Raw genomic sequence first — 20,957 nt, forward strand, 5'->3', positions numbered from 1 at the left:
ACTCCTACTAAATCTGTCCTGGGGTTTCCTCCAGCCCCTCCCCCTCCCCCGAGCAGATTCGGAGATATTGCAGGGCATGGAGGAGTGGAGGGGGGAAGTCTCATTGCATTAGCGCAAGTGCAAATATTTTGTCAGATACTGCCCCATGTTTTTCAATAAAGTTGTTTCAGAATCTGGCTTCTGCATAAGAACATAAGAGCCTGTTGGATGAGGCCAAAAGCCCATCTATTCCAGCATCCTCTTCTCATAGTAGCCAACCAGATGCCTACTGGAAAACTGATGGAGATCACCCTAGAACTCACACAGCAGGACCACTCAGTGTGGCTTCAGCATGAACCATCTTTGGATGGACAAAGGTAGGGACAAAAAGAAAATGGGGACCACGTTACAAATTTATGGGAAGCCACATGAGCAGATAGGAGGCAATTTATCCTGTACTGCTATGCATTACTTTATTTTATTTGAACAAGTTACATTTATATACATTTCAAATGTATATAGTTAATATCATAGTTTCTAAGCAATGTACAATGATGCTACAAAAACTAAGTTAAAATTAACAATAACATTGGGGGGGGGTACTTAAAATGCTGGCTGAAATTATAAAAAGGTCTTCACCTGGAGTCCAACAGGGAGGGGGCCAATCTGATCTAAGCCGGGAGGCAGTTCCACAGGATGAGCAGGATGGGCCCACAATACTGAGCAAGCAGCATTCTGGGCCATGGGAACCTCTAGCAGCAACTTTCCTGGAGACCTCAGTGATCAGGTATGGGTATAAAGGATTAGGCAGTCCTTAAGGTATCCTGGACCCAAGTTGTTATGTGCCTTGAACCCTGGAGAATACAGGCAGCCAATGCAAGCTTGTCAGTACTGAAGTTGTGTGCCGGTGGTAGTCTGTCCCCACCAACAGACCAGCCCTGGCATTTGGCACAAGATAGAGTATCTGGACCAGATCCACAGGTAGCCCCAAATAAAGCACGTTGCATAATGAAATACTGAAGTTACCCATGAATGAATCACCACGGCCAGGTTTCCCTGTCCAAGAATGGCAGTAGTTGGCATATTGTCTGCAGCTGGTGGAAGGCAATCTGAGCCATTGAGACTACCTCAACCTCCAGTGACAAAGATGGATCTAGCAGCACTCCAAAACTATGAACATGATGTTTCAGAGGGAGTTTATCCACATTTAGAATAGGCTACTGGCCAATCTCTCAGACACAGGAACTACCCATACACATTGCCTCTGTCTTCCCAGGGTTCAAACTCAGTTTACTGGCCTTCATTCAATCCACAACTGCACCCAGATGATGTTGATGCAGATCATGCACAGACTCTCCTGACTCAGGTGGTCTGAAGAAATAGAGATGTGTGTCATCAGAGTACCAACGACACTTTGGCCCCAAACTAAGGATTGCTCCGAAAGGCTTCATAGAGAACTTGGTACAAAATTGTGCCTTGTGATGCACCACAGTGCAGAGACCACAAGACTGAAACACAATCTCTGAGTGGTCTTGCAGGTAGGAGTAGAACCACTGAAAAATATCACCCCTTAATACTAATTTCATGGTATTGAGAGCTGCTGAGAGATGGAGATGGAGAAGCAGAAACAGAAACAGAGCCACACTCCTCCTGTCTTGTTCTTGATAGGCTGAAACAGATCCAGATAACTGGTATTCTCCAGAAACTCCTGTAAGTGCTCCACCACCACCCTTTTCACCATGAATGTATAGCAGTGGTGAGACCTGAACAGCACAGTGGTATAACTTTGCAGGCTCAATCCCCCATGTTTCCAGATACAGTTAAGACAGTGCCTGTCTGAAACCCTGAACAGTTGCTGCCAGTCAGTGTAGATCTTACTGAAATAGATGGAGGAAAGATCTAACACAGCATGCTATGCTTATGCCCCTGAACACTTGGGGTGAACACCCTCTGTATTAAACAAGCCCTGTGCTTATGTGGCAGGGATGTGGGTAGGGGAGAAAGGAGTTATGTACTGGAAGATGTTAAGATTTCTGGCTACACCCCTGTTTGCTTGGCCTGGAGGGGGGGTGCAAGAAGATTATGGGCCAAAAGTCCAGGGTGCCCCTCAGCAGCAGTCTAAGCAAAGCAAGGGGATCAAGTTGGGGCCCCGTTCAATCCCTGATCTAAAATTATCCAGCTACACCGCTGCAAAGCCCCACGTCTAATATCAAAAGCTCCAGCCTCCCAGCCTGTTTTCTCCCTCGGGGACTTGGATCAGGAGCGCAGGCTGAATGGGCAGCGACAGGAGAGGCGCTAGGACCTCCGGGGGAGGGGAGGTGGATGCTTGCCTGCGCCTGCCTATTGCCCAGTTAGGGAGAGTTCAGCAGCGCCGTCTCTGATCTCTTCTGGCTCTGGCTCTCAGCAGCAGGTGGTGCCTGGGAGGGAAAAGGTGAGCGAGCTTTCAGCGAGCGAGGGAGGGAGAAAGGAAAGGCTGGGCGTGCGGGGGTGGGGTGGGGGGGACAGAAAGTGAGAGGAAGAGAGGAAGAGGCGTCCCAACTGCGTGGCTGTGCCTGCTCTGGCCCCAGCCTTGCCTTCGTGCCGGGGCGTTTTTGCCCAATGAGAGTCCACCGGAGGTGTCCGTCTTCCCCGCCTGCCCCCGAGCCCAGCCCTCCGGCGTGTCCTCCTCATCCCCCTTCCCAGCAGATGCCCGTCCATGGGGCTGCTTGTGAAAGGCTTCTTCCAGCCCCGACCACAACCAGCAGCGCATCTTGCCAGGGAATCGGCCGGCCAGCGGACAGCCGCCCGCGGGTGCAGGGCGTTTGACGGCGCCGCCTTCCCGAGCCGTGCCCAGAGCAGCAGCAGAAGCAGCAGCAGCAGCCGTCCAGGTCTGGGCTGCGCTGAGCGGATCGATCAGGCCCCGGTCGTCGTCAGCCTCGCTTTCTCCTTCGCGCCCGGTTGTAGAGACCCGAGGACTTGTCCTTCTCGCGACTACCTTCCCTCGGCCGGGGAATTATGCTGGGCTCCAGCCGCTGGGCTCGGATTGCCTGCGCGCCCGGGGACACTCGACGGGCGGCCGTGGTCCCCCGTGCGCCTTCGCGCCTCTGCTTGCCCTTGGTCCTGATGCTGCTGACACTCACGCCGCGGGCGGACTCCTCTTGGTGGTAAGTCGGCCCGACGCCGGGGCTCGCTCGCGCTCTCCTTCGGGGTTAGACGGCGGCTGCCGGCGAGGAAACTTGTCTCTCCCCGACGTCTAACAACGAGGCACCGCGAAGCAGCGGTGGCTGCTCAAGGTTCCGATTAGCTTGGCGGTGCGCTGCTCTGGGCAGCGCGCTGCTCGAGGCTGGAACTCTCAAAGCGTGCCACGGTGACGCAGTGCTCCTGAGCATGTGCAAAGCGCACGGTGCAAGCGCCAGCACCTGTAGGAGTTGGGGGAGAGACGGGAGAGTCGGAGGGGCTTGTTCAAACTACTTACCAGTGATGTCGTTGGGTCTTTTTAAACTCTGGACTTAATATGTATTGCTTATAGTATTTATATTCCGCTTTTCAGGCGGACTTCACAAAGAGGTTTACCTAAGGTTATTACCCAGACGGTACTAATGCGTAGAATTTCACTTATTTCAAAATGAGGTTTAATCAGTCCCAGTCCTGCTGCTTTTGAGGTCTGCTAGGTGGGTCCCTGGACTTTTACCCCGAAGTGCCCGATGGCCTGGCCCCCGTCCTTTCGACATACAAGCAGGCCAGAGGGCCACACGCCACAAGCGCCGTTGGTGATGGGGGCTCCTCGCTCCGGAGAAGCCCGCGGTGCCGAGAGGGGCAGAGCTTGGAGGGGGCGATATCGGGGTCCAGTTTCTCTCTCGAAGGGTTTCGGCTTGTCCTTGGCTCCTTCTTGGCTTGGACAAGCAGAGAGGGGAGCGCTGGTTTTTCATAAAACAACCAGGCGGGCTTGTTAGAGAAGTTGGGGTTTATTTATTGGGAGTGGGGGCGGTTGCGCTGCTCGGGAAGCCGTAGTGCGAGGCGTCAGTGGACAGAACCGAGAAGGGAGGCAGACGGGATGGCGCTGTCAGATGGGAATGCTGCTCATTGATGGGGCGATTTGATGAGGACGGGGATGGGGAAATGCCCGCTCACCGCGTAATTTTATAGAGTTCTTTGTTTTCTTAATTGTTTGATTGTAAGCCACTCTGGGAAAGGCGGAGATAAGTTTTAGGATTCGAATTTTTCTCCATCTCCTCCATAGGATAGGTGGCTGCAAAGCAGTTGCTATAAACCCCTTGCACACCTACAAATGCCCTGCTTTAAACACGCGCACGAGAGCACGATCCAGCCCAAGCTAAGCCCGCGTGCAGCTCCATCCTTACTCCGGAGTAAGTCCCACCGGGGGAGCCTTCCAGGCCGTTTCTTTCAACGGACGGATTCTGCACGTCCTCCCCTTGGGAATCAATGGGCTCCGGTTTCGATGGGCTTTGGACGCATCCTGCTCCTAGTCTCAAAAGCGACGCCGTCCATTAAATCAGAGACCACGTCGTAAACATGGGAGCCTTTTCTACGGTCTGGCTGTCAGATCCTGAGTCTGTCGTTCTAGCTTGGATCTACCTGCCTGCTCCAGCAGCTAAGGCAGATCTCTGAGGTTTCGAGAACTGCCTTGTCGGGGGGGGGGGCGTGCCGGAAAAGAGGGGTAGAGACGGAGGTCCCTTCCAGCGCGTACCTGGCGATGCAGAGGGATCGAAAGCGGGACCTTCCGCACGCAAGGCAGATGCCTTGCCACTGAGCTATTTGGCCTGCAAGTGACAGCAGTTGCGCGGGCATGGCATTATGATGGGCTGCTCTCCTATGGGTTCCTTCTCTCGATCGTCTATGGGGCCTCCTCTTTTTACCCACCTGCCTGTGGACTCAGTCAAGAGTCTCGTGGCACCATAAAGGCTCGCACCTTTTATTCCGGCGTAAGCTTGCAGGTGCTAGAAAGTCCTCTTCATCAGATGTAAAATGGAATTCACCGTTGCAGGTATAAATATACCTGGTGGGGTAGGAAGCGGAAAATGTAATGCAAGAAAGCGCAGAGAGTAACTTTGCTACAGCGAGCTAGAGTGTGTGCTCAAGAAGCGCGCGGGGGGGGGGTCATTTCCCCCAAAGAATCTTGGGGACTGTGGTTTGCTAAGGGTGCTGGAAATTTTAACAACGCGAAGGGTAAGCTACAGTTCACCGGATTCTTTAGTGGAAATAATGTGCTTTAGATGTGTGGTGTGTGCAAAAGCCTCTGAAAAAGCTGAGTTAATTGGGAAAGGAAAGCCTTAGAATCGTAGAATGGCAAGAGGGGGAAAGGGTCATTTAACCCAACCCCCTTGTCTCTCTGCCCAGACCCAAATGAGCCGAACGTGGCGTCCCAGCGCAAAGCCCACCATGTCTGATTGGCAGCGCAGCACTGCTTCATCCCGTGGGGACGACCCCAAGACAATGGGTGTTTGGATTACAGCCTTATCGATTCACCATCTCGTGCTCCTTTCCATCCCCATTTCTGGGATGTTAGCTATATACTCTAGTCATCAATCGATCTGTAAAATGTCCCTAGATATTTCCTCTCCGTCAGGCATGGGGAGCCACTGCCCTTTATTTCCTCACTGCCTGAGTTGTGTGCCTGTCTGTTTTAATTCACCCTCCTATTCATCCTTAGCTCCCTTGAACTCTCTTACTCCCCCGACGTGGTCTGCCACTGCTGTCATTTCGACTTGCCCACTCACTTGCCCAGCTTTAAAGCTCGCTCCGGGCTTGGGTTGGAGGGAGCGCTTTATTGGGCCCCGGCCACCATTGTCTTCGACGAGGAGGAGTGGGGGCGATTCCTCCAGGCGGAAGGGCACATTCCCGTCGGGCCGGGCCGGTGATGGGCAACGCGGCCCCTTTCCAAGCTGCGGGTCTGACTCCCACAACGTAAGCCAAGCCTACAGCCTGTTATTGTTAGAGCCGCTGCGGCCGGCGTAAACATGACTTGAGCCTTGTTGATGACAGAGCCGCTTTAATTTAAAACTGTTTTTATTGTTCATACTTGGGAGTTAAACAAGAGCTCCTTCTTAAATGGGAACAGCTGTCAGTCTGCTCCCAGGTGCGAAGCTGCAGAAAGCGGGTTGTTTCTGCAGTTGCGGAGACGAGGGGTCGGTTCACAAGGACCGAATCGTCGCTTGAGGACCACAGCATCAAGGGATGACTTCCGCGCGTCTGATTCCTTCTTTTCACATTCGTATCTCGCCCTTCTTTCACGGTCCTGGGGAGCCCCCATTGTTCTCAACACAGATACAGGCAACCCTCTTAATTATCTTCCACAACAACCCTGCGCGCTAGGTAGGTTAGGCCTCGACGACAGAGAGACAGTGACTGGCCCAAGATCACCCACTGAGGTCCGCAGTTGAGTCGGGATTTGAACCTAGGTCTCTCCAGAACAACACTCAAAGACCACGGGATTAAAATTATTCAATTTGCTGAGGTTTGAGCGGGTTCACACGTGCATGCTCATCACTTGAGGACTGCAGCATCAAGGGATGACTTGCGTGTTCAAAACAGGTCAGGACGCTCAACCAACCACTGCCCCTCATCCCCTCTCAAACCCCAGACTTTCTCCGTGGAACTAGATATGCACCTTCCACTGCCAGAGATCAAGGTCCGGTTCACACGTGTGTGCTCCGATGAGTGCCGCTTGAGTGTCTGGTGACAGGCACAACTTGCCAAACACGCTGCTTTTCCAGGGGTCTGGTTCATACATTCATCCACAACTCCAGAGTACAGTACCGTCAGTGATGCGCGGTCCTTTCGCCTTAAGCGGTAAAGGCAAGATGGCTCTACATTTCCCAGCGATAGCGACATGCCAAATAAATACCCTATTCAGGGGGTGGGGGAGAGAGAGAGACATTTACGATGGTTAGATGATGGGAGCCAAATAAAGACATCTGTTTGCTTCCTTGGAATCATCTGCGCTTAGCACATACTTAGCAAGGAAAACAAAATGTTGAATAAATAGGAGTGCAGATTTGAAGGCAGAACGAATATAAACACCTAACTGCAGCATATATCCGAGGTTTTATTCAGCTGGAGTCATCTGGTTATTGGTCTAACAAGGCAGTCCTATACTCAGAAGTAAATCCCACTATGTCTAATGGGGTTTTCTCCCAGGTAAGCGTGCAGAGGTTGCAGCCTTACTGGAATTGAGCTAAATGGTATATATTTATTCTCGAGAAAGCATCCATAGGACCGGGTTGCATTAGGGTGTTTCTTAATTTCAGATTTATAGGCAAGATTTTTTGTTTAATTCTTTTATGATCTAGAGACATTTTGATTTTAGAAATCCGACTCCGGATTGTATCTGCTTCTATGCGCCGTTTTTGGATTCTGAAACCCAAACGGTGTTTAAGCCAGTGCTGCAAAATTTAGGAGGGAAATCCGTAGCGTCACTCACAGGAGGGGATTTGGATGAGAGGACACTGGAATGCAGGATCGGGCCACGAGACGATTCCAAAATTCATCCTAAAGTGTGAAGGCCATACGTTTAACACAAAGAAGAAAATCGCAGCTGCAGCGCCCCAAATACTCTCTTATTCTTATTCTTATTCTGGCAATTTAAAAGACGGTTCGGAATGCACCATATTAGCCGATTCCCAAGACCCTGATAAGCAAGTGTTGGGACCGAGGCTGTAAATTTACCGAGGAGTAAGTCCCATGGAACCCAGTGGGGCTTGCTTCCGAGTAAGCAGAACTAGGTTTGCTATTCATCTTAAAAGACATCTTAGCCTTAATGTGCAACCCAAAGCGCTAGCTTCTAACTTGGCAATGCCTGTTCTGATGCGATCCTCTCAGTTTTTGCGTGGTGCGAAACCCAATAGGGAGCGTCGGCCAACCATAAGTACCAGTGACTCAGCTGATCTAGTAAGTCTAGCCCCACACCCACCCCTCGAAATAGCAGCCGCAGAGATTTCCCTCCCCTGAAGTCTTTGTGGCTACGGTGGTTTCCCCATGGGGCTATAGGTTCCCCACCCCAGAACTAAAAGCACCTTGCTAGTCTGAAGGTGATGCTCTTAGCTTGTCTTCAGAAGCAGCTATTGCTGAAACATCTGCTACAACTGGGCTGCAAAGCTACCCCTGCAGGCTAGAGGAGACTTCCTTCTAAATAGGCAATTGTAGGAAATTAGGAAGCTGCCTTCAACTATTGGTCAGTCAGACCACTGATCCTTCTAGCTCAGCAGCTCTCCAGGATTTCTGTCAAGGGCTTCTCCCAACCCCATCAAGGAGATGTCAGGAAGCAGATGTTCTACTATTGAGTTATGGCTATTCTCCCCAAAATAGGATTGCACTGTAAACATCAGTGTCCAGCTTACTTTCCCACCAATGGGTAAAGCCTCTTGGAGTAAGGACTTGGAGTAAGGACTTCTCTGCAGTTGCATTCCAGTTACTGAACTGCCTCCCCCCTAGAGGCATAGTTGAGGCAACACTGATGGGATTTCATACAGAGTAAAGTTCTCTTAAAAGCTTATGTTGCTTGCTTGAATATGTTTGGATCACTTTTAGCATTTAGTCTAGCACTTTAGCATTTGTGTATGGTTGAATTGATTAGCATTATGGTCAACATCATAATTGTATTTTATAATTGGTACTGATATTGTTTGACTCTTACATGCAAACTGCTTTGAGGTCACCTGTGAAGGAAAATGGTTTACAAATCTCTACATATATTTTATTGTGTGTATTATTGCATTTATACCCCCCCCCCCATTCCTCCAAAGAGCGCAATGGTTCTCTCCTCCTCCTCCATTATCTTCACAACAATCCTGTGAGGTCGGTTGGGCTGAGAGTTGGTGACTGGCCCCAAGCCACCCAGTGAGCTTCATGGTCAAGTGGGGATTGAATCCTGGTCTCCCAGGTCTTAGTCTGACACTCTAAACCACCACACCACACTGGCTAACAAACCAGTTCCTAGATTTCTATATCTCCCATCCACAAAATAGATACAACTGCTTGGTTACAGGTCATCAGCAGAAAACCTCATCACTTACTGCCTCATTCCACACACACACCCCAACACACACCATTCAAAGATACTGAGACAAGGCTAATCAGGTCTTTAAGAATGTAAAGCTTCAAATCTCTCAGCTCAGGTGGATATCTGTATGACTTCCCTACATAGGAAAGAACAGAGGTGGGATGGAAGCCCTCTATTCATAGCTCTTTTAGGAATTCAAGCTATAGTTCATTGAAATCAGGGTACTGAGCACCTATTGTGTTTTCATAACTTTTCTTTCTCAATTAGCAGATTCATTTTACCCCAGCCTGAACTGTTATATACCTAATGCCATTAATACATACATGGTGCTTTTACAAAGAACAAATATAACATGTTCCTGCTCCAAGGATCTTACAATCTAAAACGTGACTCATTCCTGATTTTGACTCAAGGTAAACTTTTATTAAAAAGGCAGGTTCTTTATTGTTTGTTCTTAGTGAATTCTTAGAGACAACATTTTAGTTGACATACTTGAGAAAACAAACCAATGGTTGGAAGATTTGGGAGCTCTTGATTCCAGGTACCCTGGCTGTTTTCTCTTCAGCCTTCCATCCCTTTCTAAAACTGCTTCCAAACAATATTTCATCAACAAAGTATCCTCTCTTGGGGAAATAGCTATATTGCAAGCATGTATGGAGATGCTAAACTTGGATCCAAAATCTGGAGCTGCCATTTATGAAGACTTTGACTTTAAAAAAAAAGAAAAAAAGACAATGTTTCTTATTAATTAAAACAAAACGACCAAAGCTTGCATTAAAAACAAACAAACAAACAAATTCATACATAATAAATTGGAGCATCATGAATCCAATATTTGCCTTTTCTAACCCTTCCAAAACTTTCTCACAAAATTTCACTTTTCTTTCAAGCCTCCTGGAGCTTCAACTTCAACTTGGCAGCATAAGACACATTTCACTAAATCAACAAATCAATACAAAGAGTGGAGTGAAATAATGGAGGAGGATATTTTCTGAGTTTCTCCAGCAACTGCTCCAGATAATCAGAGGTTACACACACAAACACACTCCATCCTCAAAGAGGTGGAGGAAGACCTGTCAGTTGTATCTGGTTTTTGACATTTTGCCTTTTAAGCTTCCAGCACTTTCCCTGTTTAGCTGGCTGGATTCAGTGTTTCAACCCTCATTGACGAATGCTTCTGCTGAGTGGGGCAAAGATGGTCTCCTATGTGGAGAGTGTGACTTCCACAAAACTGTTTCCTTAGCCTTTCAGACCTTTAAAAAGAAAGGCAGTATCACTGATATTGCAGCACTAAGAGTGGGTAGCATATTATCTGATCTAGACTGCCAAATTCTTGGGGAGATGGATGATCTCCAAACTTGCGCCTAGAGGAAATGCTCAGCGTTTTCTCCTGCCATTTTTTCCTGAGGCAGAATCATAGAAAGTATCGAGTCAGTTCTGCTCTCTGCTGTGCTTGAAAAGGAATTCACAACCAAATGCTTCTTCTAAACAGCAAGGAGTTATGAATTTTCAGTGATGTCAGGGACAGCACAGATTGCTTCACAAACTAGCCCCCAGGAATTCTTGGAACACCAGCATGGTGGTTTGCAAATGGATGTGTATATAAAAAACTTGTAACTCTAAATAAATGTTATTTGCAATACAACAGAAGCTCAAAACTGTGGCAGATGGGCTCCATAAGGTGGTTGCAGCAGCTTTAACTTAGGGATCCTCTCTCAGTATTGTGGTTGTGGTTGGAGAACTTCACAGCCTTCTGAATACTGTGCTTACTCAACGGGAAGAGAGTGATCTATATAGAGATGACATTTATAACGCCATACAAATACTCCTTGATCAAAGACCAGATTCTCAAATGGAATTATGTTGGTATCTCTGATATCAATACTTCCTTCTAATGGAACATGATCCCTGCTGCTACACACACTTACCTAGAAGTAGTCTCATTGAACTCAGTGATACTTACTTCAGAGCAAGTATGCATAGGATTGTGTTGTTAGGCCATAATCCTACACACACTTAACTGGAAGCAAATCCTCCTGAATTTACAGCAGAGGTGATCCACTGTGACTATAGTCCCTCTGTGAGTCCAAGCTTGGATGCAAAATCCATTTATATACACATCTCTTGGGGGGGTCCTCATGTTTTATTAATTAAAATAAACCAAAACAACAAAGGCTTGCACTGCAAAAAACAATAATACATTCCTAAATAATAAAATAAATTGGGGCATAAATAAATTCAGTCTTTGCCTTCTCCAAACCATCCAAAGCGTTCTCATAAAACTTCTCTCAGACAGCAAGTATCTGTCAAGCCTCCCAGAGCTCCAACCTTACTTTGCCAGTTAACTAACTGTTGCAGCAACACAGACAGACAGCAGGACTGGCCCAAGACATTTTTATTCCCAAGTTGGAAAATCCATAGCATGATAGTCAACGAAGTTTTACTCAGAGTGAATTCACTGAGCTTAATGAACATGATTAAGTTAGGTCCATTAATTTCAATGGGTGTACACTGAGTGAAATTAAGCTGAATACCTCTCATACAGTGTATGTAATCGATCATCATCGTGGGTTGACCAGTGCCCACCAGTACTATCTCAAAACATGAAATGTTTTCTTTTTATTGATGGTTCCTGAGATCAAAGAGCGGTTTAGTCTATATTTGGATACAACTGGACACCATTTTGGATGAAGCTGGGGGAATGAATATTTTAAAACCACTGATTTTAACTACGGATTTCAAAACTGTTCTGATTTTTTGTTTATTAGAATTCCCAGGCAACACTGAGTAAGAGGCTGCCAGTAACTGACACACTTTGAACAGCACCCAAAAAGTTGTTGCAGATACCACATTTTGCCTCACGGTAGGGCCAGCACAGCCTGCATTGTCTCACCAAAGGCAGTCTCCCAGGCTTGGAAAGCAGGCCTCAGTCCAGAGGTCTGTGGAATCTTATGCCTGAGGAATCCTCTACTTTCCCTTGTAACTACCCACTGCATGTATTTTTATTTACTCATTACAATTATATCCCAGCTTTCCTCCAAGGAGCTCAAGGTTGTATATGCATAGTTCTCAGTTTCCCCCATTTTTATCCCCACAAGAAGACTTTGAGATAGGTTAGACTGAGAGATGGTGACTGGGCCACAGTCACCCAATGAAATTCATGGCTGCTACACCACACTGATCAAAGGGGCTAATATTGAGGGAGTTGGAGGGCCAGTGTTATTATTGAAACATCAGCATATGTTCAAACCAGCCAAGAGACATGTTCAGGATCTGGCCCGAAACCTTGGCCACCAGCCTTGCTTCAGAGCTATTTGGAGCGGATTAGAGGCATGTGACTTCTAAACATAATCGGTGCAATAAACAATCTTGGTGTAAATATCTAAGTAGAGTTTACTCATTGCTGAGAAGGGGGTTAGCAGTCAGAGAGCAGGATTCCATTTTAAAGCTGGAAGTTGAGTTTAAGCGAACTGTACACAAGCACATGTGTTTGCAACACACTGACACCACACGCAAAAAGCCACACAGACACATTTCCCCGCCTCTTGTAAACTCTCGTTCACATGCACCATTAGCTAATCTGTTTAACTGAAGCTGCTGTTTCTAAAGTAGTCATACACACACACACCCCATCCAGCATCAGAACAGGTCAGACGTCCAAGTTCCCATTTTGATATCGCTTCTCCATAAACGTGGAGAGGGAGATTTTTAAATCTATTTAGTAGGTCTGCTTGCAGCAAGGAGGGAAAGAGAATGAGGACAGATCCACACTATAACATACAAAGCATATTCACCACACTTTTTAAGCACATGACTTCCCCCAAAGAATCCTGGGAACTGTAGTTTTCAGTTACCTTTTCCCCACAACCTTAACAACCTACATTTCCCAGGATTCTTTGGAGGGAAGTCATGTGCACTGAATGTGCATCAAATATATTCTGTGGATCTGCCCTCACTCTCCTCAGTGTGTGCATGAGTTTGGGCAATATTTCAGCCATAGAACCCCCTTCTACTTGATACAAAGTAAGGATGGGGAATGTTTTTCAGCCTGAAGGCCCCATTCCCTCATAGGCAACCTTCTGGATGCCACCTGTCAGTGGTGGGTGGAGCCAGAGACCTTTGTACACTAAAAGTCAGAAGCTTCTACATACACCCCCCCCACCCACATCCTCCATCCAGGCAAACAAGAAGTTCAAGGACACTTTCCAGACAAGCAAAAGCACTCAAGGAGGCCACAGAGTGGGAGTATTGAGGGGAGTGGCCTGGAACAAGTCCCAAGACCTGGGGGGGGGGGGTCACAGAGGTTCCCACCCCTTGCATATGGTGTCTGTAGAAATACACAGGACCTACTTCTTCCAGGTGCAACATCTCCAGCGAGGACAACCAGATTGTGGTTTATTTATTTCCTTCTTTCAATTAGGAGAGACTCTGTGCAAGTGAGTTTTCCTTCCTTCTCACTTCAAGCTGCAGCTTCTCTCCTTCCTTTCTGAAGGTATCGTGGTTCACAATGTCAACTTGATCCCATCTGGGTCTTCATTAACACACACACACACACACACACACACACAACTCATCAGGTTGTCTCCTTCTTTTGAGTCCATTTCCCCTAGACTCCTCCCATTCTTCTAACTCCTCCCTGCTGTTTATCCCTCTCCTGCTACCTTTCTGGATAAAAGACTGAGTTACAAACCAGGAAGACCCTGCTTCAAATAACATCTCTGCCATGAACTCACTGGGTAGTCTTAGGCAACTCTCTCTCTCTTAGATTCATTTCTCTCATGCAACTTGCAATATGGAAACAACAATACAGAGTTGCCTTGAAGAGTTGTTGTAAGGCCCTCCAGATGCTGCTGGACTACATCTTCCTTCATCCCTGGCCAGGCCTGATAGGAATTAGAGTCCAGCAACATCTGGAGAGCCAAAGGTTCCTCAGCCCAGCCTGTTATAAGGATTAGAACCAGATCACTTGCTTTGAACTCTTCACCATGTAGTACAAATGTTAAGTGTTGTTATTATTCCCTCTGATGTTCCTTCTATGTTCCCATTTTCCTTCTTTTGTCTTTTTCATTTTTGGAAGCTGTTGAAAGTGTCTTGGCCTCATTGTCTAGGTTTTGGCTTCTTCTACTTCTGTCTGCATCCTACCTCAAAAATATGTTGTCTGGGTTTGCTCAGATTCCATTCCAGAAGATGATTTGGGGAGGAAGCACAAGGATATTTGCAACCAAGAGAGGATGGGGTTGGTAGAGACCATAGCTACTCTGTGTTGCAGTGCAGATTTCCACATCCCATAGCTGTGAGGGGTTTCATAGGCCTTCATTTTCAGAACTCTGGTCTATCAGATAACTGTGTCCAGAAGGGAACTCTTGGATCCAGGGTTAATGGTTTGTGTTTCTCACTAGTATCTGACATTGCGTCAGAAGCAGGAGAGGAGTGTGACTCAGTCTCAGACTCTAAGCTCCATAACTAATGCATGTGTGAACTGGCTCATCATGTGAATAATTAGTTACATGATGCGTACAAGAGTAGCAAATTAAATGCTAACACATTGTGAAACCAGTATGCAATCTGCAATATATAAACAAGGCCAGCAATCACGATTTAAGGGTGCTAATGAAGCCACATGCAATCCAAGAGATATATCTTTACAGCAGTGTGAGAATGCTAGGCTGCAGCTTTCAGCTTGCTCACTGCTTGACCCAGCAACAAACACTGGACAGTCTGCCATGGATGAGGAAGATGACTGATGCCAACATGGATCAAATGAGTATACAAATCCAAGTTCACTTTCAGCAAATTGTCATAGTTTGGTTCATATGTTAATTCATAATATGGAGAGACAAAGACACGCTAGATGGAAATAGAAGCTAATAAATATTGAAGGGCACAATGCCCCAACATTGTGAGCTTCTACCTCAGACATCCCAAATTGATAAAAGTAAATGTTCTGCAGGGCTTGAGCTGAAAGCCACCAAACTAGTGGCAGTATTAAAATCTCCAGTGAAGCTGTCACCACGTTAAATATTTTCTCATTTGTATACTCACTTAACTGAGAGTAAGTCTTATTGAATTCAATGGTTTTAGTTCTGAGTAACATGTATACGATTGTGCTGTTATGGCTCTAGAATTCCCCACACCCCACCCCATGTATGAGAGCAGATGGGTTTGTTCTGTTCACAATTATTTCATCTAATTATATTCTCTGGTTCATGTTTCATTCATTGGAGAGTTCCCCCCTCAAAACAGAGGTTGAGAACTTTAGAAGTATGTCTTTGGCTTCTAGGGCTGCATGTAATTTGCATCTCATCATTGCTCATGCAACGAATATTAGTTTCCCTGTGTTTATATAAATGCTGTGCAGATGCCATAGTCATGTTATGTCTATTCTACAATTTCCTTTTCCCTTTCCTTTTTTTTTTTTTTTTTTTTTTTTGGAAACTATTACCGTCATATTTGATGATGTCAACTAAATCTTGAGGTACAGATTCTTGTGACTGAAATCCCATGAAAGTTCTGTTTTACTGGCCTCAATGCTTCCACACCTTTAGAGTTTTTATTCCTCTATTTGCTACCCCATTGTCAAGCCGCCTTTTGATGTCACCAGAGATAGAAGTGTGTGTGTGTGTTGTTGAAATTGCTTTCCTGCTCTATCCTACCTTTTAGTAGAAGAAATAGCTTTTGATGCAGATGTATAAAAGGCAGGTGGGGAGTCTCTCACAGATGAGGGCAACCGGGGAGAAAATAGCTAATGCCAGTGATGGAGGAGCAGTCAGGCTTAAATATGGAATTAGTACAGAAACAGAATTTTGAAGAGGGCACCAGCACAGCAATGAAAGTGAATCTTCGGTTAGCAGAGGCATTCCAAGCAACTTGACCAAAGGGGGGAAAGTGATAGCAGTAAGGGCAGCTATGTGTGGGTAGTCGTTGACTAGGACACAGATAATACAAAACTGTCAGAGGCACACAACGCCATACTTGCATGTGCAGAAAGACTTCTGTGAGTGCAATGGAGCTTCCATTCCTTCTCCTCCAACCTGTACACCTCCAAATCTACACTGGAGCATTGGAGGAAAGCTCAGAGCAGAAAGGAGGAGCATGGCAGAAGGGAGCGGGGAGCGGATTTCAGTCACTATATTGAATCTGCAAGTATATACTTGGATAAGGTAAAGGGTAAAGGGACCCCTGACCATTAGGTCCAGTCGTAACCGACTCTGGGGATGGAGAGCTCATCTCGCTTTATTGGCTGAGGGAGCTGGCATACAGCTTCCGGGTCATGTGGTCAGCATGACTAAGCCACTTCTAGCGAACCAGAGAAACGCACGGAAATGCCATTTACCTTCCCGCCAGAGCGGTACCAATTTATCTTTGATGTGCTTTCAATCTGCTAGGTTGGCAGGAGCAGGGACTGAGCAACAGGAGCTCACCCTGTCGCGGGGATTCGAACCACTGACCTGCTGATCAGCAAGTCCTAGGCTCTGTGGTTTAACCCACAGCGCCACCCGCATACAACCCAGTATTTCAGGCAAAACCTAGAATTTCTTGGGATGAATTGGATCTGCAACAAAAGTGCTGCAGTGTTGCATTCTCCCTCTTCAGGATGCCAGCCACTTCCCCTCTTATCTACCAACAACAACTTTTCCCTCCTAGTCTTTTCAGCCCCAACTATCTATCAGTCAGCATCCCATGACCACTGAGCATGCTTAGTCCTCATTGGACTTCTTTTCTAAATAGTTTTGTAGGTTTCTTTTGTAGCAGAGATATTTCCTATCACCTGGTAGCCGATCCTTTTACCTGAAGATGCCAGGGATTGAACCTGGGCCATTGTGCATGCAAAGATTGTGCTTTGTCACAGACTAAGCTAAGCAAATATCCTTTCTTGGAGCCAACTGGTCATTTAAAATTGCAAGCATTAAGAGCCTTCCGCAACTATAGTTCTTCTGCAGGCATTTGCTTTTCAGAGGAAACATAAAATAAGACAATGTGAAGGTCATTCATTTTATGACTTTGGCAAAAACTTGCTAGCATTATACAACCAATCTAAATCTATTTTCCTGCACTTTACATTCCTGGCCCCTGTGGCACCTTTCACAAATATGTGCTGCAATGGCACAGATTGGTATGTGGAGGTTTCCAAGTTGCTCCAGACTTTAAAGATAATGGGCCTCACACCCAAAGTTCATGAACTTCATGATGAGCCTGATCTCATCATGGATCGGCTGTAGAACACAGAACTCATGTTGAGTTTTGGCAGTGGAACACATGGGCTGAATTTGGAAATCACCCAAAAAAATCCTTTATTTTAATTAACCAGAGTTTGTCATGTAATTAATTATACCCAACAAACTCTGGTTAGTACTAACAGTGGTTTGTACAAAACAAGACAACTTCACAGCATAGGTCATGGGCAGGCAAACTAAGGCCAGGGGACCAGATCCGGCCCAATCGCCTTCTAAATCCGGCCTGCGGACAGTCCGGGAATCAGTGTGTTTTTGCATGAGTAGAATGTGTCCTATTTAAAATGCATCTCTGGGTTATTTGTGGGGCATAGGAATTTGTTCATTTTTTCTCTCTCTTCAAAATATAGTCCGCCCCCCCCCACAAGGTCTGAGGGACAGTGGACCGGCCCCCTGCTGAAAATGTTTGCTGACCCCTGGCATAGGTTATGAAGCTGGCTTGTTTCAATAAAAGAAGTGAAAGGGAGGCCAGAATGTCTCTAAGGATGTACACTTAATCCTTAGGTGGCTGAAAATAGGAAGCTGGTCTGAAGATAATGGCTTCTAGAAAAATTTAAACCTCAACATCTCTCCTTTGGAAATTAACAGCCTCCCATATCCACCCCAACCCCATGCACCCTGTATGTTGTTATAGAATACCCACAACATACATTTGGAGGAAATCCATTGATGGGCTGTTTTGGAGTGCTTTCAGTGGTATGAAAGAACATTGCCCAAAATATGTTTAAAATTATTATAGAATGATGACAGGGAAATAAAAATAAAGCCACCAAAATTAAGTCAGGATAAGAGGTAGCTGTGTGTGACCAGCGGTGTCAATTCAGTACTGTGACTGTACGTGAGGAAATGAGGACTATTAATCATTCCACAGCGTCAACTTATTTTAACAGGCCAGGATAACCTCATTTCCAACAGGGTTTAACGAAGTAGTAAGAGTTTATAATAATATTACTTTTTTAAGAAGAAGAAAAAATCTTGCTTTTATGCAACACTTTGCATTCCTGGTGCTCTGCAACCCATTGCAAAACTGATATCGATGGCTGAAGAGATGGTTTTTGGGGAAAAGGGGCATGCAGCCTATAGCTGGATCTGCTGCAGAGTGCAAAGTACACCCAGTCTTTCCTCTAGACAAGCCAGCACTGGCAGCTGAGTGACCCAAACAGCTGCCCAAGACTGCACCACTGTCAAGATAACACGATGCCCTTTCCAGATCAGCAGACGGGGAAACTGAGAAAAATATGTGGCCCATTGCCTAGCAATTGCTTGGGTCTTTTCCACAATTCTCCCCTGTCTGGCCAAAGAGGCCTCATGTCAACTTTGAAGTCATTGAACAAAGAGGAGGGGAAAGGCTTCAGGTTCCATGTGCAATGTGGGCACATAAAAAGTTGACACTCCCTTTGCACTTCTTGGAGAAGCCTTAGCAAGGCTAAAGGAGTGGAATAATGCCACACCGAAAAGGACCAAGCACCATACTTTTTTTTTTAGCACAGCAACATCTATTTTCTGTGACTCCCTGCCTATTTCTATCAGGCAGGCAATTTTATTGTACTGTTTTGAGTGCGTACTAAATACTATCAAAACAGATTTTGAAACTACTGATTTTATCTGTATTTTGATGTTTTTATGTTAGGTACTGTTTTTAAGGTATGCTTTACCACACTCCCTGAATGTATTTATACTATTTTACATAAAACTGCTAAATTTAAAATTATTATTAAGTGGTATATAAATCTATAAAAAATAAAATAGCATGCCCCTTTCTTTAAAGGTACAATCACTACCCTCACTTTGTATACTATTTTATACATTAACAATCCTGAGTGGATTCTGGGAAAGTCAGTTTTGGCTTGTTGCCTGAGATGTGAAAATACTGAAGGGGAGCATTGATCTCAGGTAGAGTTGAGGGACAAATTTGTTTCAGTTTGCATGGAACAGTGAATCTACCTAATTTGCATGTCCTTAAATAATACATAAACTGAAACACAGACATCCTTCGAAATTCATGCATGTCCAAATGGTGCCATGCTGTTCTACAACCAAAGAAGTGTTATAAGAATGGACATACCAAAGTGTGGATTAAAAAATGCACATATTAATGAAACGAATGTAAAAAAAAATTACGTTTTGGTTGCAAAAATGTGTATATCAGACAGAATGTGCACGTTAGGAGAAATTCACACTCAAATGCTGATGAATTTTCATGAAGCCTTTAAAAATATATAACAAAACAATATAGAAATGTGCACGACTGAACTTAAGATTGGGGGGGGGGGTGTGACAGAAACCAAAACTGTCAGACTCACCCATCACAGGAACTTGTATGACAGGTGGCTCCTGAGCTTTGCAGAATACAGTATCATGTACCATAATGCATTGTGCTTAATGAGTCAGACAACATCCCATGCTACACATCTAAAGTGTAGTCTTTAAATAACCAATTGCCAACCCATTCATACACCCACCTACCCCCCTCTCCCCACCAGCCCACCCCTTAGAAAAACATCCTGTATATCTATAACTCAGGCTTCACTCTGAAATTCTAATTCAATTGAGAAAGCTGTGATGGTATCCACTGTTGAAGGGATTACATGTTTAGCATTTCTTCCAAATGATACTGTGGGTAGTAAGCCAAACTATAGACCTGCTAAATATTACCAGCAGTCAGCCTTCAGTCCCAACACAGGCAAACAACAATACGGACATTTTTAAAGGAGTAAATTATAAAATTCTGACTTACATTTTGAAGTGGGGTAAATTATCATCTTGTTCCAGGCAATATATTGAACCAAGAAGGCACCTATAATCTTACCTGAAACAGGGTTGACACAATGTGTCATTATCGTTAGTAGAATCATGAAATCATATCCACACACACTGGTTGCCATATAGATCAGGGATGGGCGCTCCATGTGATGTTAAACTGCAAGTCTTAGTGGAAAGTCATCTGTCCCCCCTGCTCCCCAGTGTAACAGTTGGCTGGAAGAAATTGGCCACGCTGGCTGAGAATGATGGGAGCTGGACTCCAACACCATATGGAGAGACACATTCCCAACCCTGCCTCAAAGCACGCCAGTGACTCTTTTGGTTCCCAAGGCCAGGAGCAGAGGCTCCTTGTGCTTTGAGGGAAAGGATATATCCCTCTTCAACAGAAAAACATTTTAACAACTTTGCATTCCCACCGCACCCCTGGGCAAACCTTCTGTTCAATTTTCAACCCGTTGTACCGGGTGAGCTCTCTTTTCAGTTGAGAGCAGAGCAGAAAATCATCAGCTTGGCCACATGAAGAGGGTAGGATAACAGTAAGATGAGCATCTGGATTCCCCTGAGATTCTGGCTCCCCACTTCCCTCATGGGAGCATGTGCTCACCGGGAATACACGCTTGTTGGGGTTTAAAATGAAACGTATGTTGCTGAGTAAATAGACAGGGCTGCCTCTGATTGTTGTGTTTATCCAAGAAGCAATTTAGGATTCTCCTTGTTTATTGGAAGAAGAGCCAAAGGATTCTTACAACAAGGGAGGGGGGAGCACAACAACTGGGAGGCGATATGTGACAGTTTTCTTCTGTTGTCTTGAGGGCTGCGTCAAGGGCAGGCTGCATTCAGGGGCCAGGGAGAGAACGAGCACTTGGCAGTTGCAGATCTAGATCTGTGTTGATAACAGATTCACTCATGGAAAATAAAGGCAGGCGGGGGGTGGGGGAGAGAGAGCGAGAGAGAGAGAGCCGCATAATAAAATTTCACTTCTCCCA

At 45.8% G+C, this 20,957-nt stretch overlaps 1 protein-coding gene across 1 annotated transcript in view; it reads left to right on the forward strand.

Annotated features, from left to right (window-relative positions):
- Positions 1 to 2,347: 2,347 nt before the first annotated feature.
- WNT2B (Wnt family member 2B) overlaps positions 2,348 to 20,957 on the forward strand; it is a 46,154-nt gene continuing 27,544 nt past the window's right edge. Inside the window, exon 1 of the mRNA XM_028734499.2 lies at positions 2,348 to 3,122. Within this exon, the coding sequence (XP_028590332.1) occupies positions 2,974 to 3,122 (149 nt within the window). The 5' untranslated portion in view covers positions 2,348 to 2,973. The remainder of the gene's footprint in view (positions 3,123 to 20,957) is intronic.

The sequence above is a fragment of the Podarcis muralis genome, chromosome 5, assembly GCF_964188315.1.
Source record: "Podarcis muralis chromosome 5, rPodMur119.hap1.1, whole genome shotgun sequence".
NCBI classification, from domain to species: domain Eukaryota; kingdom Metazoa; phylum Chordata; class Lepidosauria; order Squamata; family Lacertidae; genus Podarcis; species Podarcis muralis.